At 38.2% G+C, this 27,561-nt stretch overlaps 1 protein-coding gene across 1 annotated transcript; it reads right to left on the bottom strand.

Annotated features, from left to right (window-relative positions):
* Positions 1-466: 466 nt before the first annotated feature.
* MRPL3 (mitochondrial ribosomal protein L3) lies at positions 467-27,059 on the bottom strand. Its single transcript, XM_032106767.1, has 10 exons — positions 26,935-27,059; positions 24,993-25,171; positions 24,037-24,128; positions 23,145-23,243; positions 19,178-19,277; positions 17,255-17,315; positions 11,374-11,482; positions 9,602-9,679; positions 8,511-8,588; positions 467-1,076 (listed from the first exon to the last, which is right to left on the bottom strand). The coding sequence occupies exons 1-10, from the start codon at positions 27,009-27,011 to the stop codon at positions 927-929; spliced, it is 1,023 nt and encodes a 340-aa protein (XP_031962658.1). The 5' UTR covers positions 27,012-27,059; the 3' UTR covers positions 467-926.
* Positions 27,060-27,561: the final 502 nt, after the last annotated feature.

Genomic DNA, 27,561 nt, shown 5'->3' with positions numbered 1-27,561 from the left:
AATAGTTAATCACGCAAAATGAGAAGTAGAAGGGGCATAATGATCCCAGCTACTACTGAAAGGTGGGGTAGAAGAAAAAAGCAAACACTATCATAAAGACAAACTCCTAACATCTGGCCTCTTTTCTTTGAAATAGCTTTCCTGTAACACTGTAAGAATCCATTACAGAGACCATGGTAGATGCAGAGAGACTTCTCCAGAGAGCATTCAAGGGATCCTCTGTGAAGCTCAGAACAAGCTGTTAGCAAAGGCAACAAACAGGTGGCCCCTGCAGTCTTAGTGCTGCTTTGTTACCTGAATGTTTCCCACGTGACACCCCCTCACCCTACACATGGCCACCATCACCCTCCCTCTAGAAAATCTGGTATCTGCTACATTAAACTCAACACAACACAAAAGCAAAAGGAAGAAAAAAAGCTCTGGAGAAAAGAAGGAATCAAAACAAGCTCACTCTGCAAAACAATGCTCAAGCATTTTCTTGTTTTATTTTGGATTAAGTCTTCATGGATCCCCCCCCCCCACCTCAGATGCCAAGACAGATTTGGAACCTTTTTCTGATTGATCACAGTTGCCCAGTATACTTCACATAAAAGAGAAACAGAATTTGTCACGTTCAGAAAATGAACTGGAACCATCTTCAAAACAACAGTTTTTCAGGATTGTGTAGGTTTTCACAGCCTGAGGCAGAGGACAAAAGGTCACTGAAGACACACAGTTTGGTGTGCTTTACAACCTGTCCCTCAGACTTACCTGTTGCTTGAAGTACAGGTTTGAGACTGACAGTGGGAAATCTGATTACTTGACCAAAATGGCAATACCTGAAGTGTTTAAGTCAGTCGGCCAGACTGCAATTCATAGGCTTACTTTTATACATCAATGCAATGTTCATGAAAATAACGAAAGTGTTTTCAAAGATGCGAAGACCATTATGTGAGTGTGACAGATGGATCTTTGAACTGGAAAATCTCCTCATCAAAAAGGTCTTCTGGCAGTTCTTCATCTCCATCAGCAAAAAACGTAGGGAATGGAGGGTTTTTATTGCAGTCCTTGTAAGTAGGCAATTTGCTATCTCTGACCTAAAAAGCAGGAAGGGAGAGAGTAGGGTTAATAAATCTTACAGGTTTTCAGACAGTGATACACTAGAATTTAAAGAACTCAGCTTGCATGCATAAGAAAAAATCCAACAGCATTCACACTGCATTTATTTAAAGAATTCCAGGTATAATATCAGTTACTTTAACATCAACCCTAGCTATTGAATTTAACCTTTTGTACTCATCATTAAAAAGATTTTCAATATCAGCAAAACTAAAAAAAAAATCCAAAGAGAATTTGTCATTGCAGTGAATCAAAACCTACTCGTATGAATTCACTGCTCAATATTTTAAAACGTTATTAAAATAGAAGTACAGCTTGTTTAAGCAGTGTTTATTTCCCACAGTATGACATTCCAAGTTACATTATGCAGTGTAATCACCTCTTCAACAAACAAGACACGCATTTGTAGGTGTGATGCAAACTAATTACGGCAACTAATTTTGCAAAGATATGTGCATGTGCTGTATTCAATCCCTGTGGCTATTGCAGAGCTATTCAGTGACTGCAGAGTTAAACATCTGAAGTTCTTCACTCGGGAATCAGTACCTAAGTTTGTCGAACATGAGCCTTTAAGACAGTTCATTTGCAAGAACTGTGGAGCCACAGAGAAATTCCTTTAGTGACCTCTCTACATGTGGAAAGATTTAAAATCTAGCCCCTGAAACTCCAATCTCCGAAGCAAATTAGTAGCTAGAATTATCAGCAAAAAGCAGTTTGTCTGCGGTAGCAGATAGAAGGCTGGTATCTCTGAATAAAAAAAGAGCTACAAATTCTTCAGCAATGAAATTTGATTTAAAATTAAATTCTTCTTTTCTATATTGTTACGTACGATCTTCCTCCTCCTGAGCTGTAATAATCCCTTTCAGGCACTATACTCAAGTGGATCAAAAAAAAAAAAAAGTGCAAATAGATTAGACAAAATTTTAGCAGAGGGAAGATAAGCTCTTCCTCTTAGTTTTTGGTGGGCTTTTAAAGAACAGGACTCTTGTTCTTACTTAGCTGGACAAAGACCTCACATAGGACAATTGTGATTTATGCCAAAAATTAAATAAAACAATTTTATGCCCACGGAATGCTCTCTTCTGACAGCACTATATTTACCACATGCATATCTGTTATTACTTGAACCTTTCCCAAAGTCCATGAGGATTCCTGCAGATGGCATGAACAATAAATTTGACATTCCAATAGTTTTCTAAGGGCAGGCTTGATAAACAAAAGAAAACCTTTTGCTAAGAATGAGGGTATGAAGGGCTCAACATGTTGCACTGGTTAGGATGGCTAAGTAGCTTTCCAAGTAGATCACTTCCCTTCTACAGAGGTGTTCTCTACGGACTCGTGAACTGCCAGACCTGCAGTTCCCAATTTACACTGCGTATCTGGATGGAATGAACTAGGCTGACGTCCAAGTCCACAGACCTTTGCTGCAACAGTTCCAGCAGCAGTGAGTTCAGAAGAAACAGTCAGACAGCTTCAGCAATGCCACCTGAAGGATGGCATTTTCAGAGATGTTATCCTTCCCTTTCAACGTGCCGCGGCCGTTTCTTTTACCATATGAGAACACGTTTTAATTGCTTCACTGGTTATCTATTATTTCCCTTGCTAATTTCTCCTTTACTCTCTAATCCTATTACGCACCATAAACTTCTCTGTCAACAGCAGCAAAACCCCTCATGGTCCCTACATGAGTTAGTATTAGGAAGATTAGAATAAATTATTTTATTTATGATAACTTACTTATTTCATGTATATCTTATTTAAATGTTTTTCATGTCTAGTTTTTGTTATTTTTGATTATTTTCCTCATGAACTAGTATGTGCTGTTACATACAGGCTGTGTCATTGCAGGCAGTTCTGGATACCCGGAAAATGAAAGGAATTGACATGTTTGTTTTCCCCCTATTTTTTTTTCCATTTCTTCTTAAAACAATTTCTTATGACAGGATTTAGCAGTTAGAACATCTGCTCTTAAACTCAAGGCAAATCCAACAGTCTAATCTTAGTCCTGCATTAGTTTACCTAAACGAATTTCAGATTTCTGTCCAGACTTAACATTGTATGAAATACATATTAATGCTAAGGGGCATTTTGGAGATAGTATCTCAAGTGTGATATGGAGAATTCTTAAAATAGTTCTAAGATTCTCATGAAACATCTCCAACAGACCATTGTTGCTCTCAGAGGAGTACACTACTGTTTTCATTTTGCCCCTTCCAAACTCCTCAGAAGCTTGACAGATCCCAGAAGCACAGGCCACATCTGATATTAAAACAGTTTTCTTCTGATATGCTCTTTCTTTTCATTGGTATAATTGATGCAGTATTTCTTTTGACTGGTGAAACTACTGCTCTTTTTCCATCTTCTTCTACATTCATGGCTTTCAAATGCAATTTTAAGTCAAAAAGTGCTATCTTAGAGTATCACTATCACACTCAATGAACCCCTTTCTCCTTGAAATTTAGAAAAGTTAGATATTATTATTTTATTACCAGGTATTATCATTATCATTCCTATTTAAACAAAGAACTCAACTTCATTCTACACCTGAAAGTATTGATTAACAACTAAAATATGGTATATCTGTCTTCTCAAAAGGATTATTTAATTACTCCCTTTACATTTATGAAAGGCCCAGCATACCAAAGGTTTCCTGTATCTACTACCTCAGATTCCTGAACCATCATTTCACGACAGTATAAAAGGATTCAATGGTGTGCAGCAGCAGCAGCTACACTTGTCTGTATAAGCATGTACACAGAAAAGAAGTGCAGGTGACCCAGCGCTTCTCTTCCTGTCCTCCTAGTAACCTTCTGAGAACATCCCTAATAAAGGAGTTAAATTTTCATGCTGTGTTATTAAAATACAGTGAATTTAGCTCTTACCCACAGCAGGAATCAAGCTCATAGTCCAAACTGTTACTGCAATCCATAAAAGCATTTGCAGTATAACTCATATAACAAATGCTTGGCTTACTCAACTGCTATATTAATAGCACTGTATATTACAGTAGACTGTACTACAGATAGATGGTATGTACAGATGATGGCATATACACTACAGGATATTCTCTGACAGGTCATTTTATTACAAAAAATTCTAGAGAAAGCTGAAATTGGAGCTGGTCGGGATTTTGTCACTAAATCCTTGTAACAGTCATGAAGGGTTTTGCAGACAATTAATAAAACTGCACTTATGTATGTCCCCTATACTGACAGCATAATGGGTAGCATAAGCAAATACAAACTCAGAAATCTATCACCACAAAAAGCTTAATGTGGTCTTAAACAAAAGTTAAAAACTGATGCTTAAGTCACAACTCATATCTGTAGTTTTACAGGGTTTCAGGCTGTGTTAACAGCCACAGCAAAGAATGCAAGCTATTTGCTAAACAGAAAAATGTGTTTAAATATAGAAAATGATTAGAAATAAGCTCCCCAGGTGTCATACATCACCTAACTCAGCTTCTCTGCTATTTTTGAAGCTAGACATGAAAATTGAACCCTAGAATTATATCCATTTCTGACCAGCCTTATTTTTTCTTAAAAAATAACCCAACCATACAAAAAATCCCCAAACCTCCACACAACTCTATCAATGAGGCCCAAGGCATAGGACATAGAATATGAAAGAATTGAAGGAATCACACTATTTCTGTGTGTCCTCAACTTTAGCAGAGTACACCCAAGCCAGGCATCAACAGCTAGAAACATAGTACAGTAATACTGGGAATTGTGAAATAAAATAAGAAGAATGCAAATCACTACAGACTTCTCTTAAAAAAAAAAAAAAAAACAACAAAAAAACCAAAGAAAAAGGAGCCAAACAAAAATAAGCAATCTCAAGACCTAAGTTACTAGATCAAGTGGAACATCATACTAAAGCAACTTGTATACTTCAATTTAACTCAGGTCTAGCATACAAACAGGCCAGTTCAGTATCTGACTTGCAAAGCAACTCCTATGGGCTACAAGACTTGCCAGAATTTCTGTCTTCACTACAAATGATACACTCAAAGTGATCAATGCTCAATGTCCTAAAAAAATCAGGTGCCTTAAAATTAGGGCAGGTATAAAACACTATCAGAGATAAACTATAACATCCTGAATGATAATATACCATATTACAGTACCCCCTCCACTAAAAGGCACCTACTTAAAAAGGGAGTTAAGTCCTGTGCATCTCTCTTGAATGACAGGAAAGAGAACTTTTTGGTAATATACTTGGGAGAGCAATCCAGAGCCACAACCTTTTGAAAGAGAAAACTATTACAGATGGTAACTATAGGCCCTGTGATCTAAGAAGATACCCCAGAAAGAAACAGGTGTTACCTGAGGTAGGCTATCTTGACAGGCCCAACACACAAACTTACAAATGCTTACTCTGCAATGTTACTCTTGTAACAGAAGAACTCTGTGCACTCCACCACACTGCTAAGGTTTCTTAATTTTATCAGACCTTGCAACTGAGAAAGACATCCATGCTAAAGTGAGCTTTTTTCATTAGTTTTCCAGCTAGCTAGAAACATTAAGTATGTCAGTTATTTACCTGCATACTTCAGTGTGCAATATCAAATGAAAGCTGATTCTAATGAAAACCACAAATCCATCAATCCTAGTATTCTGCAATTTTATTCTGCTGAAAAGAAAACTTGAAAAATTTAAGTCCTTCATCTCTGTCTGAATGCAGTGCTGATCACGAAGTTTCCAAAAATACAATATAAATAAATATATGCTTTAAAGGTGCACTGTGGTTTTAATGGTTACCAAGCAACACAGAGTGGGCACTGAACACAAATGCTTTCCTCTTGGAGACACACAAAGAGGAAAGTGTTATGCAATATTTCACTCTGGAGCTCAAAGACAGATGGATTCAAATTCCCTAGACATTAGTCCTACTTAATTACAGGCAGGTATTCAGTGGAATGGACAGTAAGTACGACTGTTAATATCCCATAATTCCTCTCCCCAACTACAGACCCAAACAAACATACAACAATATATTGAAAGTCGATGTCTATAAGCAAACAAGAAAACATCCTGGAAGAAAGGCACTAGGCAAGCTAAAAGCAACACAGATGATAGAGCAAGATTAAATGCAGAAAAAAGCGCCCAGAAATTAGAGAACCAAATAGTATTGCTTTGCCCGATTTTATAACTAAAGTTTTTTCTACTCTTTGGAGATATATTTGTAAAAATAAGGGAAAAAAACGAATGTAATGTAATTCATATGGCTTAAAAGGAAAAAACCACAGAATGGATCCACCAGCTCAAGGAACTGGAATGAACTGTTGCTTCCTACATACTGCCTCCAATCTCCAAATAAGAGTGGAAGCAATTTTTGGAAACCTATTTCTTAATAGCAATAATACCTACTGCTTAGTCTTTATCTCAAACAGTGCTATTTATTATTAAATGTCATGAAAATTTGAGTCTGGAGCACTTTGGTCAAGATTTTTCATATACTCTATTATCTTAAGAAAGGAGCTCTAAGAGAAGAAAAGCCTCATTCTTCCCATGTATGTTCTTCTCCAAGCACAGTGTGCAGTGTCTGATCAGCAAGTGAAGAACGATTTGTTTGAATGAGATCTTCATGGTGTACATAAGAATGTGCATTATTAACACACAGAGCTTTGTTTTTAAAAACAATTTATATTACAGGCGTGTAATAAATGTTTGTTTTCTTAACTCACTTAAAATCAGAAATAAAAAAAATCAGTTTATTGAGTCTAGTTAGAATAAAAGTTATAATCTGGTAGAAACAGGTATGGTGTTCACAGGCTTCATAAGATGTTGTATCCTTACACATAAAACACGTGAGATGTACCAGCATTTGCCACCAAGTGTGGATTTTAACAGCATGACCAGGATAACTTGCTTAAAAAGAACTATTAAGATCAAAGAATTCAGTCTGGGCATCAAGCATTTCTCATTTTTTCAGCTACATTATACTGCTTGTACACCTACATTATAATTTAAAACTAACATCCTAAAATAAATTCCCACTTAATTAAATTTCAGACTGACATAGAGCAATCAGGTTCATGCCTCAGGATTAGAAAAAATACTTTGAACACAGTTGAAGAAAAGGTCATTCAGTCCAATCTGTGGATGAAAAGCCAGCCAAACTACACTCTTAATTCTATGTAATTGATGTCAGGCCCAGTAATTTTGCAGAAGTTGTCCTGAAAATTACATCTCCCGGACATCTCTTAACCAATATTCACTACCTTGGAAGAGAAACACACAATGTACTCTCCAGGCTTGGGTGGGACATTACAATAAAAACAGTTTAGAGATACCTCGCTCAGGAAAAAAGGCCTTATTTGCAGTGACAGAAACAAATTAAACAATTCTTCTGTGGGTAGAACAGCTATTTGACAAGTAGGATTGCTGTATGTAAAGCTCAGTAGCTGTGAAGTTCTGCTCCACAGCTAAGAAACAGAAACTGGATGTCCATAATAAAATAGAAGACGACAAACTCTTTGGAAACATCTGAACTTGATGAACTCTAACTTTTCAAGTCCTGAATCATTTAAATCCCTACAATGTTTCCAAGGATTTAAAACTATCTATTAGATACACAGGTACATGTAAATTAAAATCTTTATAGTCCTTCATAGCAAAGACATTTGATACCCTGTACTCTGTTCAGTCAGAAAGGAAACAACTTCCTCCAAGTAAGTGGTGCTTGCACATGTGTAGAATATACCTAATTAGAAAGAAAAATCTTTTTGAAAATGACCCTTAAAAAGCACTTTCCTTGCTTTGATGCTAATTATTTACATCGTAAGAACTAGACTCTTCATTGTTTCAGGACTGTCTATGGAAAACTGAAACAATCTCCATAAAATTTGAAATTAATTCTGTAAACTGCCACAGAAAATAACAGTGACACATTTTTACTGATTTCAAAGGGAACTCAGACCTTTATTGTGAACTCCAGCTGTCTCTTCCTGTACCTCAACTGCTTCTTGGGAAGGTAACTGCTACTGGGTATGGGAATGCTTTAAATAACCTCTAAAGCATGACTTGCTGTGTATCTCTGCTCATGAATACAACCCTTAAATAATATTTTGGAAATCTCACCACTGTGCTACTGGCTCATGTTAGCATTCAAAGGGGATGGACATAGCCTGGAAACACTTACCACAGGGTTTCAGCAACTGTGCTGGTGTAAGATAAGGTACATGGATGCACAACCTCAGTGCACAGCTAAAAAGGGGTTTAGAGTGTGAGCCACTGCCCCTACTGATCACTCTCTTTCATGGAACTGATTCCACTCTCCTTTAATTCAACAGTACAAAATTCCTCAGAAGAAATGAAATTGCACCCTACCAGTGTTCTGCCATTTGTAAATTGAGTTGTAGAGAGCTTAAGAGTCACTAATCCCAGTATTAAAACTAGCAAACATACCTTCACCAGACAATTGGTGTGACCTGGAACAGATCCATTTACATAAATAATGTCATATTTTGTATTGATCCTCCACACCTAGGAAACAGAAAAAAAAATCAGACATTGAGCCCTGTTTAGAGACTACTCCCAGTTTTATAAACAGTAGTACAACAAAGCCCAAACTAATTAATTAGCTGTGGTACTCTGGGGAAAGAAAATGTTCTGCAGACTAAACTTGCCACAAAATTCACTCACATGCCACTTGGAGTGCAGAACCTCCTAATGCAAGGGGCTGAAAACTTTCAAAGGGCTGGTGATCAGGCTGTATTTGGTAAAGCAGCTCTTTGTTCAGTGCAACACCAACCAAAGCTTCCATGTGTCTTTTCCCTCTAACAGCAACATGGTGAAAACCACGAAAAATTGAAAACCATCACAGGTGACAAAATAAAATACATGTCCTCATGAAAATGTTCCTGTGACTGTATGTTAATTTCTTAACTCAATCAGGTGCTCAACTGAACACACATATTTTCTGTTACAAAAAATTAGTTGTAGTAAACAGAGAACAGAAGCAGCACTTTTTTTGCAAATTAGAGGTCAACATGTTTTTTGGGCAAACTGCCTTCAGAGACAGAGAAGAGTAGCTTTAATAGACCAGGAGCTGCAGCTCTGTACAAATTTGAATCTGGAGAGAAACTATAACCCCCTTTTTGCACATGAAAGACCATGATCAAGCTGGAGCTTCAAACAACCCAGATTTGGGTTGGGTATGAACAAGTGGAATAGGCATGAAAACATTAACTGAAGTCACCAAAAGCCTGATTGTTCTGCCTCTTCAAAGGCAGAAGTCAAGGGACATAGTGAAAAACACACTAGTTGCAGAAGCATCACCTGAAATCCCAGTTCTCAGGGTACCACAAATGCAAAGGATGTTCAGGTAAGTTATTTGTAACCCATGCGAAGACAGGAGAACACATTTTCTGCTCTGGTCTCTCCAGCTTGCTTACTTCAAGCAGCTGCTGTCAGTATCCTGGCAGAGGTGACAGACAGGACACCATTGCTTGGCAATGCCGCCACCTTATACACACACTGGTATACTCAGAACTCACCTTTAATCCAAAAGATGTCCTGTAGATGTTACCCATTTTACCCGGCATTTTCTTTCCGCGATAAACTTTGGCAGCTTTCTAGACAAAAACAAGGCCAAAACCACCACGTTAACTGCAAGAGGTAGTACACTTACCAACTGAGGAGGAGCACCAGAGAAAATATGCTGATATTTCCAATGTTGAAAACATGTAATATCAAAAAAATCGAAACCTGAGAAGCATTTTAAATACCTCCTGCTGGAGGTTAGGTTTTACTCTACATGTGTTCTGAAATACTTGACCTCAATCACAAATTTTTTATATCTACAGATGCACACACACTGTAGCTTCCCTCCTCCCCTAATCCATGAGTTTTTACACTGATGTCAATCAGATCTTTTTTAACACATGTATTCTTGAGAATGGAAATTCTAATTCCTTTCTCTGCTATTCCTTAGTTTCTGAATCACATTTTTGACTGGCTGGGTATAAACTAGGCAACAAAGGGGAAAAAAGGTAGGAAAAGTGCAATAATTTTCAATTCTCCACTGCTAGCAAGGGATTTGTATCTTGCACCTCTCTGTTATTCATTAATGTTTTCGGATTTTTTTAATACTTGTGAAAAATCATGATTTTACGAAATCAGCTGCAATGCAGCTCTAGGGAGAGGATTCTGTACTCAACAGTCCTGGATTACAAAAATGTCTGAGATGGCCAACCATAGATGGGAAAGTACTATCAAGGCATTGTTTTTCCCCTATTGCATCATTTCACCTTGTTTCCTTCCCATCATACCTATTTCGAATACCATTTTTCATTCTATATACTTTGTGAAATTACATCCAGCATTATTGCTTAGGAAATTCTACTTTAAAGAAGAGTAAAGAGGGGTTATTTTGTAATGATTAATACCATCTGCTAAAATAGCATTTAGTGTTCAAATATTTACATTTTTCAGTCAAAACAAGTGCTAGGTGTAGAACTCTTTTACAGCTGAAACTGAGGTATATAAATGAGTAATGCATGCTTTTACATTCTCAATTACTTGAACTTCACTGACCATTGCCTTTTTGCTTTTACTATTCTCTTGAGCATTATTAATCTCTTTTTGTATTTTAATTTCTCTAAAAAATTTACAGACAGTTCAGTACTATGACTCAGTTGATCTTAATTAGCTCACAAAAAATTCCTCTTAGCTCCGTCTAAATATTGTACAGCCTTTAGAAGACAAAGTCCGAAATTAGCCTGCTCAAAGAGCTTTTATACTAATATTATTTATAGTTTGAAATGTAAAAATATGACTCTGTACTCTGCTTAGAAATGCATAGACGCTTACACACTTCCGGGAATAATTCCCTACTAAATTATGGGGATCAGTTCATTAGGCAGCTACACATGCCAGGCAAGGTGATAAAAGGAACCAGGGTTCCAAAGAACAGTACAATAGTTGCAGTATAAAATAACGAGCAAATCCTTTCCAATCTATAAATGCTGTGATAAAAGCTTCTTAGAATTCTCTTTGAAGTATTAAGACTATTCCTCTCACTATATTACAAAATATGCCAATTTGCTCAGTTAAAATACGTGCACTCACCATCAATACAGAATATTCATAAATCAAGGCCTAAGAGAACAGCATTGTTCCTTATACAGGTTTCTGAACCTCCTTTGCTGCTGGGATTCCCTGCTAGCACAGAGTAAATGTAGCAGCTAGCTATTGTACATTTGTTCAGCTTTAGTAAGCTGTTCTAAAAACACTGAAGAATGTTTTAATGGGAAATGAGAATCCTCACATTGGTAGATATTGCTCCAGGTCGTCTGTGAGTTTTTGTCTGGCCATGGCTTGCAGGCTGACCCTTAAATCCCCACCTTTTCATGACACCTTGAAATCCTTTACCAATTCTGAAAATGAAAATAATTAAGAAATAAACCTGGGTTAGTCAGACATAAAGTTTCTAGCAATAACCAATAATTTCTGTCAGGCTCATGATTTTTTACCTTTAACAATGCTTAGCTTAAAGAATAATATACTTAAATAAAATCTGTATTTTCTACCATAAACATATTTTAGCACAATGCTTGAAGATTGCTTTACAGAATATGAAGCACTAGAAAAGAGTCAAATAGGCAAGAAGACTAACATAAAATGCTCCTTGCAGTGACTGTCCTCAATAAAAGTTACTGTAACAAACCTTTCACCGGGTGAGCAGCAGAACAAACAAACAACCCAATCAAAAACCCAAATAATACCATATACCACAACTTAATGTCAGGCCTAAGCATTGAGACAGGAAAGAGACAGCTAGAAGGAACATTTCTTTTCCATATTACAACAAACTCATCTCTTGAGAACAGCTTTGTGTATAGTGACAACATGTAATTCCTGTGATCCGTACTCATCTAACAAATAATGTCTAAAACACATTAACAAATCAAATATATTTTCAGAGTCCACGACCTTCATCTTTGAGCCACATGACAACATTATTGGCTTTGGAATTCTCTTTTTTACTGCAGGAACAGACTCAATAGTAAAAATCACCTTATCACTGCACAAAGGAAAAGCCAAATAAAGTGTGTGTTAAACTGGCATTGTCTGTGTCCAAAAGGAGAAGTCTGACCACACTGTTTATGGCTGCACTGATTATTTAATTTAACCTGAAATTAGCTCAGTTGGTTAGAGCGGGTGCTACTAACACCAAGGTTGTGAGTTCCATCCCTGTAAGGACATTTCACTTAAAGAGTTGGACCTTATGATCCTTGTGGGTCCCTTCCAACTCAGAATATCCTGTGATTGATTTAGCAAGAGGATCCTTTTCCTCCGATTTACAGAAATCCTTTCTCTGCTAATGCACTTTACATTAAAAATAAAAATATATAGGCACTTTGCATCTAAGATAAAGCTGGGTATGAGCATGCACAGAGCACGCTCTACGCAGGAACTGCACTTGGCTGACTCCCTGCTCCCTGCCATGAAAAACTAGAGAACATACAGACAACACCAACATTCATGAAAACTTTTGTCTTCCCACTTGAATAACTCTCCTCTAACTCCTGTCCTGGTTGCCTTGAACACATCAAACCACAGTCAAAAACAGCCTTAAAGACTCTCTAAAGCTACAGAACTGCAACAGAACAAGAGCTGTGCAACCACGGTGTCTGTCTCCCGGTCTTCCCTTCCCTGCTCAGAACCCAGGGGTCAATCCCAGTTAAATTTGGCAAAGAAACATGTGTAATTGTTTGAATAAAGAAGTTACTGGTTAGAAGCCCCTGACTACTTTTTGCTCCTTACCTACGGCTAAGGAAAAGCTAAAACTTAATTAAAGTAGTGGTATCTTCCTTTGACCTGACAGCTGGCCAGGGATGCAAGTGGTTGTCACCAGCAAGACAAGCCCTTCCAGGCCAGGAGACAGTGGTGGGACATGAGGATATGAAGGGGGTCGGGGCCATGGGAGGAAGCTGAATGAAGGCACCTGCAGGAGGGAGGACCTGGGTTACCTGGGATCAGGAAAACAAGACAGGAATCCAAAGGATGCAAGGCTTTGTAGCACCAGTTTCTGAGAGAATCGGCTTATTTTAAAACCTTGCAGTAGTAAACAGCAATAGTTGTAAAAAATGGTTTGAAAAATACACTTTTAAGACAGGCTCAAAACTTGTGTTTTCATATTGCTAGGGATCAGTAACTATGGAATACATGCAGAAACTAAGCTATAGGAAAACTCCTATCTGTTCTGCCAAAATGCTATTTTTCTCTATAAAACTACCTATTAGTGGCCATGTTTTCCAAGTAGACTACTTCTGCCATCTCTAGCTAGAAGATGGACTTAGCAAAGTCTCCAAAACCAGCTGCAAGCAGGTTGCATAACAGCAGCTGTGCAGTCACCAGAGTGAGCAGGTAAATGATGGAGCATGAAAAATTCTTTACCTGCAGAAATGTCCTTGCAATTCAGAGAAAACCACACAACCACAGAAAGCTACCATTTCAAAAGTAAACACTACTGTCAACCTTAGTCACAAAGAATATATCTCTGATGTCGTGAAACCAACATTTCACTCAGATTGCTCATTTTTTATCATGAACAATTTATAATACTGTAAATTTGGCTTTTAAACATTTAAAACACAAATACTTTATACATGCAAGAGATGTATTTTGAAAAAAAGAGTTTAGTACATCAAATATTATAAGATATTTTCAAAAAGAAGTGATTATATCACAAGATAAAGAGTTGCTAGTGTTAAATGATTCATGCAATAGAGAATGCTCAGTTGCTTCTTGGTCTTTCCAATTACATACATATTTTCTGTGAACAAAGAATCAGATTTTACAATATCAAAGCCTTAGCAAATTTATAGAACGTGTGACCAGACTAAAAAAAGAGCACTCTGGTAAACCTGAAAGTCCTCTTGCATCTGTTAATCTGGAATATGAAAACGAATCTTCAGCCTCTGAAATATTCTGCCTAAAGTCAAGGAAAGATATTGCAATGCTGAAATTTAGAGTATTTTATAATGTGCAATTCTTTACTACCTATCAAGGCTTTTTCACTGTATTAGTTCAATAATGTTTCAGATTAGTTTAACTTTTTGTTTGTAAAAAGCACTCAATTACCTACAAGGGCGTTTTACCTTATGACTTTCTGACATTAATTTTCTACTCAATATGACACAGCCATCATGACTGAAATAACTAAATAAGAAGCAGCTACAGGTTTTTTTCATTTTGGCGCTTTTGATTAAAAAAAAGGAAAAAAGTGTAATGTTCTTTAAATATATGCCAAGAGGAAAAACAATTGCACAGTGTATATTTCTTACTCGACTCATGCTCTATCTGGAATAAAGCTGGAATCAGAATAGGAACTACACCATTATCCAGATCGAATGTAAAGTTTCAAATAAAGTAAGGAACTACTAATATCTGGTTTATAATAAAATTTAGAACTGGCCAACTATGCAGTTGACCCAATATACCTCAAGCATTCTAAAGAACAGTGTTTCAGTGTTTTTACAGCCTAAGTTGATGTGAATAAGATCTGTTTTCAGACAAGTGGTGGATTTCTCCACTATATGCAAAAAAATTTGAGTAAATTTTCCATGATTCAAAATTTATCTGTAGTTCTAATGCAAAGATTTTACATTCTTCCCATTGAATGAAATGCAAAGTGCTTTTGAAGCTAGTATGTATCTTATTTAAACTAGGAAGAGAACTTAAGATGCATGCTGTTCAAGACATATTATGGAAAATCAGAGAAGGGTTTATACAGTTTACAGTTTTCTTAAACTTTTTTTATTCTGACAAAAACAATAAATATTATGTAAGATTATATTCCTGTTGATTTCTGAACAGACACCAGGTGTCAGCTATTAATATCACTCATTTAATTTCAGGTTGTTTAATTGCCCCCTTTGCCCTTTTAAAAAATTACTAGGTGTAATACATTCAGTGAGTGCCACCAATAAAAGAAAAATAATTATTGAAACTCAACATCAGCCAGTTGAACTTTTCAAAAAACATTAAGATCTGTCAAAGCGGAATGTTAATCCAGTACTATATATTAACTTCACAGAATAAGTAACTAAAATCCACTCAGAGAAAATCAAGTTATCTACAGTATCTGAAATATGATAACCAAGAACCTACACAGAAGTAGAATGTTTAACACCCTACTTATCCTGTTGTGATACCATGCTAAGAAATCTTCTACTTGTTGTCTTGGTTTGAATCAAGGGCTGTGTGCTTTTGTTCTAACAGTACCATGAGACACCATATCTGAACACAAAACGCCACATGCACAAGACTTATAAAACTAGATTTGAAACGTGTAATGCCCCTGTTCTTCAACAGATGCCATTTAGTGACTTAGCTTACTTGGGTTCACTGAGTGAAGCATTACCTGATTCCCAGAAAGGAATCACAGGCAGCAATGATGATATGAAAAACTAAGACACACAAGAGTTAAATGAAAGGAAAACAATCTTTCTGTAGAGTTAAAAATAGAGTTTAATTACAGTTGTTCTGGTCTCACCAGCAGGAAAGCAGATGTTCAGGTCAACCACCCAATTTTGTAAAAACCCTCGTTTTCCAGGTTTGATACAAGTAAAATGCCAGTACCTAATGAGACAACTTTCATTTGGAAAGCTGCTCAAATAAAGCACTCTAATTAAGCAACGATTTATTTTGCAAGTAACTCTTCAAATGCAGCTAATTTAAAAGACCATTATTTAGATGCTACAAGGGAAAAGTATTCCAACTACTTAGTCAAATCATTTCAGGCAAATGGAGTGCTCAGATTCAGCCTCAGATTACCCTGTCAACTGAGCAAAACTTAAATAAGCCATGAACACTCCAGAATCACCACTCAATTCTAGCCCGTTTCCAACAAAACTACTGTTGGCGTTTTTCTTGGGAGTGACAAAATTTCTGATGTTCCTCACCACCCTCACAGTAAAGAATTTCTTCCTAATACCTAACCTAAAGCTACTTTCAGTTTGAAGCCACTTATCCTGTCACTACATGCTTTTGTAAATAGTCTTTCTCCATCTTTCTTACAGGCTCCCTTCAGGTACTGGAAGGCTGCAATTCACTCTGTATTCCTAATGATCATATGCTTTGTTTTGCAAACAAGCTGTGGTCTCTTACAGGATGCTCACTGAATGCAACTTAGAAGCAGAATGAATAATTGCCAGATTTAAGTATTGCATAAGAAAGTCTGACATGGAAAAAATACTAATTCCAGTCAATTCCTTGAACTGCTTTTCTCAATAGGGTGCCCTCATAAAAGTAGTAAGGAGTATTAGAATTGCATACTCAGCTCTATTGATATGGCTGTTTTCCCCTTATATACAAAACCCTGTGAGTAGTATTGGACATGAGTCTCACACATATGTGAGATAATTGCAGTACTATCTCCATTGCAGAGAAAATAAAGCACGTAATGGAAAATATTATCTTTGTATCACGACACTGGAATATGCAGACAGGAGTTCTCTTGGTCAAGGGAAATCACAGATGTACTTCAAGAGCCATGACCATATCTTTGCCACAAGATGCCAGTTTTTCTTTTGATACCCTCTACTGCTTGAGCTCTAATTTGGCATTTGCAGTGGTTTGAGAGGAAATCATTCCTCCCACATTAAAGATCATTAGCCACTGCTGGCAAGGACATGAGCTGGAATATGAGAGAAAATGAGAAAAAAGAATGTGACAGCTCTGTTACACTGCTAAATGTATTGACTATCTTTTTGCTTTCCTTTCAGTCCACATCTCTCTTCACATCTCTTCACCAAATTAAAATCAAGCAGTCTTTTTGGGAACTGATGCCTTTCAGCATTTATTCTCCATTTTCACATACCAGAGATACTGCATTATAGATCTCTGCCTGTGCTGATCAAGTGGATGTGAGAGACAACACATGTGGCAGAACCTGACCCTTAATAGTATTAGTTGTCTACCTGCCTTGTTCAAAATCCAGAGTAAGCCTCATCAAGAAAGATACTTTGATATTTTTGACCCAATGAGTGAATGGGTGTCAATTTCCTGTCACCACCCTTGTAATTGTACTTCAGCTTTTGTGAGCCATGGGTTCAAACCAAAGTAGAGGGGGGGGAAAAAAAAAAAAATCAACTGGTCTCTTAGGGAGAGATTTAACACACATTAAATCCCCAGGAACCTACGTTTTTGCAGTAACATCCACAAACTGCCCGGGGCGGAAGTGAGCCGCATACAAAGGAGTACCTGCAAAAGAAGAGCAGAGATCATGTTCAACTAAGTGCTGAAATCCTCAAACCACTAGCCAGTCATTATCCTCCAGGGTACATTACAGTCACAGGAAAGGAAACAAAACTTGTTATTTACATCTTATTTGTTCTTCTTTATGAACCTCACTGACTGAAATAGATGCTTTGTATTTACTATTTAAGCACACTTCTCAGGTCCTAATCCAATTTCAGATAAGTAGGAAGGAAGGGTCAAGGCTTTAGTCAGATACACTGCCCTTCATACACCACCAAAACCCAGTGTCTAATTAGTTAAGACTCATAATACACATGCTTAGCAAGAAAACAGATTATGCTGCACTTAGAACTACTAGCACTTCACAAGGTTTTTTAAAAAATAAATCAAACCAAAAAAACCACAACCCCCCCCCACTTACTTTAAAAAATGGGGTTAAGAATAAAAGAATAAATAAAATTTTGCAATGCTTCTATCAAGATGAAGTGTTTCCAAACTAAAGACTGTGGCAAAAGTACAGCTTCATCCACTGGGAAATTGTCTGCACACTAACCTTTAGCAGAAACAGTGCTACTGTAGGTCAGTGACATCACTCACCTCACTATAATTACACTAATTCCTTAAGTACTTGCAGTATCAAAATATTAATTTTAGATTTGTTTTGTCTTCAGTGGTTTTTTTTTCATCCAAGTGTAATATTCTTTCATTTAGCACCTTAAAAAAACCCAACAAAGCAAATCTGGTGACTTAGTTCATTATAAATGAACTTTAATCTGAAGATCCATGTGGCTGCATATTTCAGTTTCTATTTTAGTCTGTTATACATCCATTTAAAAAAAAAGAAATTCTAATTGCTTCATGTTTTTTCAATTGCTTTCATGTTTTCTCAGATCTGTATGAATGCAAACTGAAATGATGTAAACCTCTTGAAAGTCTCAAGCATAAAAACCCCCACATTATTTCATATTATATTTACACAATCCACACATTGGGATAACTGTCAACTGACACAAACCCATGCACATAAAGGATGTCATGTACAAAATACACACCCTGCAAAACCAGTTTATCAAAAACTTGCAATTCTGCTTTATCTCAGGCTATTGCTTCAATTTATCAGTCCAGACTACCTCTTTATGTCAGATTTGATTTTTATCTGCACTGTCTTAAAAAGGTCTTGCAAAAACCTCCACTAATGGCACTACATTAGAATTTCCTACCCTATATAAGTCTTCAGAAAATACCTGCAACTACCAAAAGCCACAAAATAAAAGCAACATAATACACTACCTAATAAAACCTCAGAAACTTAAAGCTTTTCATTTGATCTCCAGACTTCCAATACTGCTCTTTAGTGAGAATGTTTGTTATAAAACATGTTTCAGTATGTTTTATTTTGCAACCTGTCAGAAAAAGCAGCCATCGTCCTAGTTTTGAATGCAGCAAGAAGAAAAAAAAAACCTGCTATTTCAGGGTCCTGAGAAACATTACCACAAAATTTTGTGTCTCTCTCATTAGGATAAACACAGAACTTCCTGTAACTGTATCCATATTTATGCCCAACAAGTCAGTCAAGGTTACATACATTTACTTCTTAATGTTCAGATCAGTAAATTTGGATTGGACTAATTTACTAATCAATGGAAACACAGTATCCAGGAAAAAGCCTACATCTCATCAACTAGAAAGTAAAACCCATTTTCTAATTTTCCCTATGAAAAAAGTTTGCTTGTGCTTAATGACAAAGAATTCAGCAACTTCTATAAAAAACAAAACTGAAATACACATCGTAACTTCCTTTAGGTCTACAAGTGGCAGATGTTAAAGGATTGTGCACATAATACTTGGTAACTCAAAAAGATTACCTGGCTTAATTATGGCATCATCTGTTACATTAAATGTTGTAACTTTCTGCTTCCGTGGCACTCCAGCTTCTTTAAAAATTTCATGTGCAGACTCTGGTTTCTGTAACAAAAAGCAGCCATAAAAAAGAAGGCATCTTAAAATACCCAAGGATCAACCTAGCACAGAAAATGATTACAGACCGTCAACATCATTCAGAGAAACAGATATATCATACCAGAATTTCATCTTGAGGCTTGCGTTTTATCTCTCCATAAAATTTATTTTAAAACTCCTGTGTCTTTTATTTTCTCTCAAGTAGTTACCCTACAGATACCTAATACAAACAAGAAATATGTGAAGATATCAAAGATCAGGAAAGGGAAACCAATCATTTAGAATGTAGATAAAAGATACTACTTTCTTTTCATGGCTTACAAGGAGTTTTGTAGTAATTTAAAAGTTTGTTCTCTTTTTCAAAGCTTCTGATGACTTAGTTCCACACCACAACAAATAGAATTTTATTTAACTAAGAAAACCATAGAAACAAATTCTCTTCTTGCAGAAACTTCTAGAAATGCTTAAATTTCCACAGAAGAAAATTTTCAGTCTCTGGGCAAAAAAAGAAAAATTAATGACAACAAGTTTATGATCCAAGTATCTTTAAGATATAGCAAGTACACTCAGTGTCAAACCACTGCTGACTTACTAAAGCAGGGATCTTCTTTTCAGATGAGTCTGACAAATTTAAAAGTACTTAAAACTATTCTCAGCAGTTTTAAACAAGACATCTCACAGAACATCAGACCACTGAGATGAAACCAAGCAACAGAAACAGTGATGCAGGAAAATTGTGGCCACAGGAAAAAGAGTGATGCAGCTGATTTTCCTTCAAATGAATTCCGGTAGAAAGCAATTTAAGCATCTAACAATTCTGTCACACTTGGATAATCTCATCTCTGAGGTTTGCTTCTCTCCAAACTTCTGTGCAGTTCCCTCTCTCTCAAAAATTATTTTGTGTATTTTAAGACCAAATAGTGTGGACAACTTAAAAATGTTACTTAGTTACTTATTTGAAAACACAGTTTTGAAAATCTGCATGCAGTCCTTTCTTTAGTTTTCAAACATTTGTTGAAAAGTATTAAAAGAACAGAGGAAGTTTTATGAAGAATGAGGAAGCAAGATGATGAGGGGATCCCTGATTAGAAAACCCAGAAAATTTAAGTTTATGAATCTGTCTTTGAGAGTGTTTTTCAAGACGTTTGTTAACTTGAGGTCACAGTACAAAATACATCAAATACCTTTAAAAAGCCAAAATCAACTACATAAAAAAATCTTTCCTAAGACCACAAATATTTGAGGGATCAGTGGAGCAACTGTATTAATCTGCAGAACCATATGTGAGAATGAAAAATAAAGAGATGGCCTTTCTAGTAAGTGCCTGTATATCAGTCTTTTATTTCCAGTTATGCAAAACTGCTGCCTTTAGCTACACCAAGGGGAGCCCTGTGCTCAGCATGGGTGGCTGGAAACAGCTACCACAGCTGAAGAAAAGCTGTGAAGTCAAAGGGTAAAATTCACTTACATCTCAAGAGTCCTACTCTAGGCTGTAGCCTTGCACTTTTCTGCTGTAACAGCACCTCCTCTTCAAACAGTCAAGTCAGAGAGATGTATTTTTACAAACAAAACACTGCAGTGTTTACAAACCCTTCCTAAAAAGCAATACTGAAGAGGAGAACACTGAGTGAATTCTCGGATGCTCTTAATTTTTAAAAACACCAACAATATCTTCCAGTATTATAGGAAGTCTATAAAATATTTTTGGAAAAAAAAAAAGTTTATGCACTGACAGAACTGTACTTTTGAGCATAATTTTGAATTAAAAAGTCATGAAAAATCTGTTCACCTATAACAGAGTGACATACATCAAGCAAGAAAGGAAAAATAAAGCTGTTAAAAATGCAATACTCCTTATCGGTTTTTAAAGCAATTTGACACTCCAAAGAAATACAGGAAATTCTTTGTTAGCAAAATTACTGAAGGAATCTTTTGATTGACTTAATTAAAAATCACTAGCTGTGAGGAATCTGAGGAAGACAGATGTTCCTAGGAGGAATTAACAAAAGAGAAATTGCTTATGCTAATACAAGACAATATCATTCACCTTTCTTTTAATTCTCACTTCTGACACTTCAGAGAGAAAAGAAACACATAAAAAGGCTGATAAACATAGGAAAACAATGATCCAATCTTGCAGCTGAACCACAGAAATACATCACTTGTTAGCACCTTAACAAGTAAAACTGCTTAGAATCAGCATGCCAAATTCTTCCTTAGGAATTATCTAGTTTATACAATGATGGCATCAAAAATAATAATACAGAACTCAGTATAATAATAATAATACACAGTTCAGTCTCACGCCAGGACCTCACCAAAGATTACTCAAAGGATATTTAATTAATTCCTTTACTAAAATGAGTCTAAGTTCAACCAAATTAATAGGAGCTAATGTGGGAAAAGTTATGCCCAAAGAAAGTCTTTAACATAACTCACACTACTAAAACACTCTTGAGTTGACTTTTCAGGTAGTTCTGTTTTGAAGAAGTTTTCTTAGTTCATAGTGGCTGTTTAAAAAGAAGTTTTCTTTATGCCTCTTTACTTCTGGCATGTTTCTACTCTGACAACATACTGGAGTACTGGTAACATCATCTTCATGAACAGATCAACTCTAAGGAGTCTAATGGGCAAAATACAACTTGAAAATTATTATTCCCATGACTCTTGTATGTCTTAGACCAAAGTAACAGGAAAGAAAAAACACAGCTGTCATTTTTCCAGGAAGAATGTCATACCTGGAAAGTGGAAATGGACTGAAGTGACAGGATAGACACCTGAAAAGTACAAGCTGTAATAGCGAAATGTGGCATAAACCCACCGAATAAAAGAATGGTACCTTGAAGTATAAGCCTGTTCAAAATCAGTAGAATATATTAAAAAAGCCAACACATCCATCAAATGAAAAAACGTCCTTCTTCTCTCACCTCTACTAAAGCAGAAACAAGTACACAGATTAATTTTGAGGCCCTGGACAACCATCTGTTTGAAAAAGGGAAATCTATGTCCTCAAAAAGCTACAATCACGAACTGAGATGATCTGCTTAGCAGTCACAAGCCCTGGGATTTTTTTACTGGCCTAAATCAGACAAATGAATGTCAGGACACTGCAAGAAGTGAAAAATTGTATTTTACAAAAAGAATGCATCACAGAAACTGCAATCCTTTGGGGGAATGCTTTGTTCCTGCTTGATCTATAACTCATCCTGAGGAATGACAGCTCTGCTAGACAATCTCAGCTACTGAAGGTATCTGGGAATTCCACATCAAGCAACTGGGATGTCTAAACAAGTGGGTGGTTTTGATATGGCTGGTGATGAGCTACAATCATGAAGCTATCTAAGTCTTAAACTTACTTATCAGCAGAACTATGGGCAAATTCAACAATGTCAACAGACCTGGGGAAAAAATAGCACTACAGCTAAAAAGACAGTACAGAAGAGTAAGCTAGAGTACATAGTCTTGTAAACAACTGATGATGCTGGGTAAGTTTACAACAGGCCCTTAAAGTGTGCATCTTGCAGTCCTCATCTCAACTGCATCTTCACAGACACGGTGAACACGCATTTCTACACTGCTAATGGTCCTTCAAACCCTTTCACCAGCATGGGACACTGCACATCAAAGCAAATTCCTAAACCCACAGCTTTCCTGGAGAATTAAGAGGCAAAACTTTCAAAAAGTTCTTCTTGCTATTCTCTTAACCAAGACTTTACACTAGCATTAGGAAAAGGCAAAGGTGAACATGACAAAAGATCAGTTCCAAAGCACGCTTGTCTGCCAATTCATCTTTCATAGAAGTCTACTTATGCTACTTTTGTATTGTAATCACAACAGAAACAACAAGCACAATACCCAAAGTGGTTCACTTACAGAAAAAGGAGATGCATTTTTGCCTCCAACAAGCAGCTTAGCTGTTTTTCCACCTGACTCTTCCTTTGAAACATATCTTAAAACATGGCAATCTTGAACCTAAAGAAAAGAAAAAGTGTTTGCTTGAGTATAAGCAGATGTGTACACTTAAAGGCAACAGTAATAAAGGAAGTCAGTCTCTGTTTTCATAACAGAAGATACAGCCTACAAGTAGGAGAGTGTTACGTTTTTACCATTGACATTGCTTTTCCAATGAACTGAAGGCTTATTTTAGAAAAAAAACCCAGTAGAATGCAAACTAATTTCTCTAGAAGTGCTCTAGAAATTGAATAAACTTTTATAATCACCTTTTGCATGCAAGATCTGCAAAATCCCTATTGTAAGCATGCAAAGCATACAGTAAGAGCCCCCATTTTAGACTCCTGCTCCTTTGCCCTGTAAACCTGATGGCCTTCACAGCAGTGGCTCCTCATATGGCAGCAACCAGTCAGCAAAAGGCTTCATCACAACAGCAGCTGCCAAAGAATATGAAGAAGCAGCTTCAGAGTTACAAAGGCTCAGAAACCAAGGTGAAACTAATCCCAACATGCCTGCAGGTGGAAAAATAAAAGAAGTGAAGTGGGATAGTTAACCCCAGATTTGCTGCATCACCTAGGTAACACCACTCACAGCTCTGCAGCCTTTGAATAGCTGAGGCAGCAGGCAGACCACTCCTAGAAAGTTCATATATAAACAGAATGGGCATGGGGTACTAAACAGGAGTGAAAGAAATCTTTACGTTCTTTCAGGACTTCCTACTCTGTACAAGTACTAAGTTTCACTTCTGCTTGAAACACCTGGTTTACAATCCGAATACAGTATAGGAGATGAAATTCATGATGATTTATTTCACCTTAAGTAGTGTGACAGCACGTTTTTCTCCTGATTTGGTCCATATTGGCATCATTCCCAGTTTTACTGCAACAACACCAACTCTGATGGAATCTGTAAATCAAAACAGAACATGGATGCAAATTCACACTTAATAATTGAAAGAGTTCATCTAATAATCTGCAAAGTCCCATTACCTCTGATCTTTCCTAAGGAGGTGAAGGAGAGAAAACACCAATAAGTCCCTGCGGGTAGGTGGGGGGGTTTTTAATCCCACCAGCAGTAAAGTTCCATCTGTTTCAGCTGTGTTTGATAGAAAATGCAACTACTTTTGGCTTGGTTTTTTTTCAGAAATACAATGCCCATGTATTAGAGCCAACTAATTGGCTCTAATATTGAAATACTTGGCTCTAATATTGGCTCTAACTATTGAAAAGTTAACTGTAGGAGGTTCCTCCCACCCCAGTCTTTGCAAAGGCAACCCGTCAAGTCTGCCACACAAATGATGTGACCCTTTTGAAAGCTCAAAAACTAAATACTGCGCTCTAGCCCATAAGAACTTATAATCACAGACCAGAAGTGGGATGTATTATATACAACACTTTTTCTTTAGAGTCCAGCAATATTAACAAGAACATTTTCAAGTTCATATACTTTATATTCCAAGGAGACTTTTTTGACGAGTTCTTAATCTATTAACTTGTTGTTGTACAGCAGTGGGACAGGCCAAGTGCTGGACTAAAAGACCAAACTTAAGAACTAAAAGCTCTTAAAAGGTTCTTAACACCTTGTAGTATTTTAAATGCTTTTTAGAGAACTGACATATTACATTTACTTATTTACTAGGAGATGTATTGAATGATTGATGTGAAAGCCAAAAGGAGAATACTTCACAAGACACAATCCTGGTGTTACTGAATGCAACAACAATAATAATTTCAGCATGAATCTGGTATTTCAGAAGAGATACTTTCTCACCTGGTGTCCACTCATTCAGTGGCCATGGCTCATCCTTCAGAGGGCACAGCTTGCTGGCTGTCTGAGCTTTGTACTCCTCTGCAGTTGCCTTCTTGAGGAACTCCACATTCTCTTCAGAAAGATGCTCATGCCACCATGTAGAGCTGTTGATGTGTCTGACCACAAAGCCCAGCTGCCCCCTTTCCAGTGGTGGGAAAAGGTTTTAAGCATCTTATCAGTACAAAAAATGTCTCATAACATGTACATTACATCTAATTTATAAAGCACCTAATTATTTGTCATTTGACTAAGTATTCTGAATTATACAGAAGGGGAGAAAGCAACAACAAAGCAACCAACCACTCATTTTAAGATAAAAAACCCCCCAGCTAGATCCATGAATAAAGAGATAACAGTAGGTACTGTTTACCTTAACTTTAGCAAGACCTTTTAAAACAATCTCTTGTGGCATCCTTCTATCCAAGATGGGATGTTATGGCATGGATAGGTAGGCTATCAGGTGAGCAAAAACCTGGCTGGATCACTGGGCTGAAGGAGTCACAGCTGATGGTTTGGACTCTACTAGAAGACCAGTTACAAGCAGATTTCTTCAAGAGTCTATTCAAGGACTTGTCCTGTTTAATATGTTTATCAGTGGCCTCTAAGAGAGGATGAGTGCTCCCTTCATAAGTTTGAAGGGAGCAGCGGATGATGCTCAAGGGTGTCCCTCTGGCCAACAAGGAACCCAATGAAATTCAAAAGCAGAAATGCACAGTCCCACTCAGAAGTGGCATGGAATAATTTGTGAGAAAGCTACTGACAAGATCAAGGCAGGCCATGCTCACTGAGGTGCATGCCAGGAGAATGAGAAGTGGTATAAAACCGAAAAGGGGAATTCAGATTTCACATAACAATGTTCAGCCTGAAGACAATCAAACACTGGCACTGAGGTCTAGAGGGACTGTGCTGATTCAGTCCTTGGAGGCTTTCAAGTCCCAAAACCACAATGCCCTGACCAACCTCAGGGCTGGCCACATTGTGAGAAAGAACTCAGCTTGGAACTTGGCTCCGCAGCTCCCTTCCAGCCCCAACAACACTGCTAAACAGCTCAGTGTCCTGCCATAAATTTTATGAGGGCTAAAAAAGGCTTGAATGCTCTCCAGTCCTCTGCAACGCCAACAAAAGGGTATTTAATAATACAGGTAGTGAATGCACGTGGCCAGCAGGCCAAGATGACCCAAAGCACGGCAGGTCAAGTCGATCACAATGCTGCGAAGATGCTTTGGAGGCGAACACGCCTGTCCTGCCATAACTCCCACGCAGGCTGGGGCTATTTCTAAGGCTGGGGCTACTTCTACGGCTGGAGTGGCCCAGCATTACCCATGGCACCACCACCTCTGCACGAGCAAAGCTTCCAGGCCGCACACAGAGGCCTCTCCAAGGGCGACCAGAGACGGCGCCCAGGGGCAGGGAGAGGCCGCCGAGGGACAAGGGCCGCTGAGGTGCCCCTCACCTTCCAGTACCTGAAGGGAATTTACGGGAAAGACGAGGCTAAACTACTTACAAGAGCATGTAGTGACAGGACAAGGGGGAATGGGTTCAAACCGAAAGACAGTAGGCTTAGATTAGATATTAGGAAGAAATTCTTTACCGTGAGGGTGGTGAGGCACAGGAAGAGGTTGCCCAGAGAAGCTGCGGATGCCCCATCCCTGGCAGCATTCAAGGCCACGATGGATGCAGCTCTGAACAACCTGGTCTAGCTGAAGGCGTCCCTTCCCCCAGCAGGGGGGTTGGAACTAGATTCTCTTCAAAGTCCCCTTCCAACCCAGGCCATTCTACGATTCTATTTGCTCGGGGCTGCAACACGGGCCAAGCCAAGCTCTGCTCCCCGCTCTTCCTGCCTCCTCTTCTTCCCCCCCCTTTCCCCCGCAGCAGCCCCTTCCCCTCCCAGCCGTGCCGCTACCTGTGTCCGGGAGCCGGCGCCGCCGCCGCCGCCCAGAGGCGCCCGCCGAGCCGGGCCAGCCGCCCCCAGCCCGCCATGCCGCCACCCCGGCGGAGCCGCCGCCGCCTTCCGGCCCTGCCGCGTCCGCCGCTGGAAACCTTCCGTGCTGCCCCGCACAGACAGTTCCGGCCCCGCGGGCGCCGAGCTCGAGAGTCGACATAAAAACTCCCGAATCACCCCAAAGGCTGGGGCTGCAGCACCCGTGACCGATTGAGCTACTCTGACTCGGGGGGAATAGCTCACCCAAGGGCGAGGACATGCACAAATAGCCATGGACAGCCTTTCCCCCCCCGCAGCATTTCCATCCCTCCTCTGCCTGTGTTCCAGCCGCCAGCCAGTAAAATCCAACGCACACGTGTCTAAAACGGGAAAATGCCAGCGGCTGGTGGGGTTTATCGCTGGCAAACACTACTTAGGCACACAGGGTTGCGGGACGATGGACTCAAAACCTTCCTGCGGGTGTTGAACAGATGCCTTCGGAGATGTGGTGGTGTCTGGGAAGAAGCGACTCTGCTGTGTCAAACCTGTGCGGGGCGCGGGGTTTAACCACGTCAGGTCTTTTCTCCCAGGAAAATGAGCGACAGGACG

Source organism: Corvus moneduloides, chromosome 1 (assembly GCF_009650955.1).
Source record: "Corvus moneduloides isolate bCorMon1 chromosome 1, bCorMon1.pri, whole genome shotgun sequence".
Taxonomy (NCBI): domain Eukaryota; kingdom Metazoa; phylum Chordata; class Aves; order Passeriformes; family Corvidae; genus Corvus; species Corvus moneduloides.
This window is presented reverse-complemented; position numbering and strand designations above follow the sequence as displayed.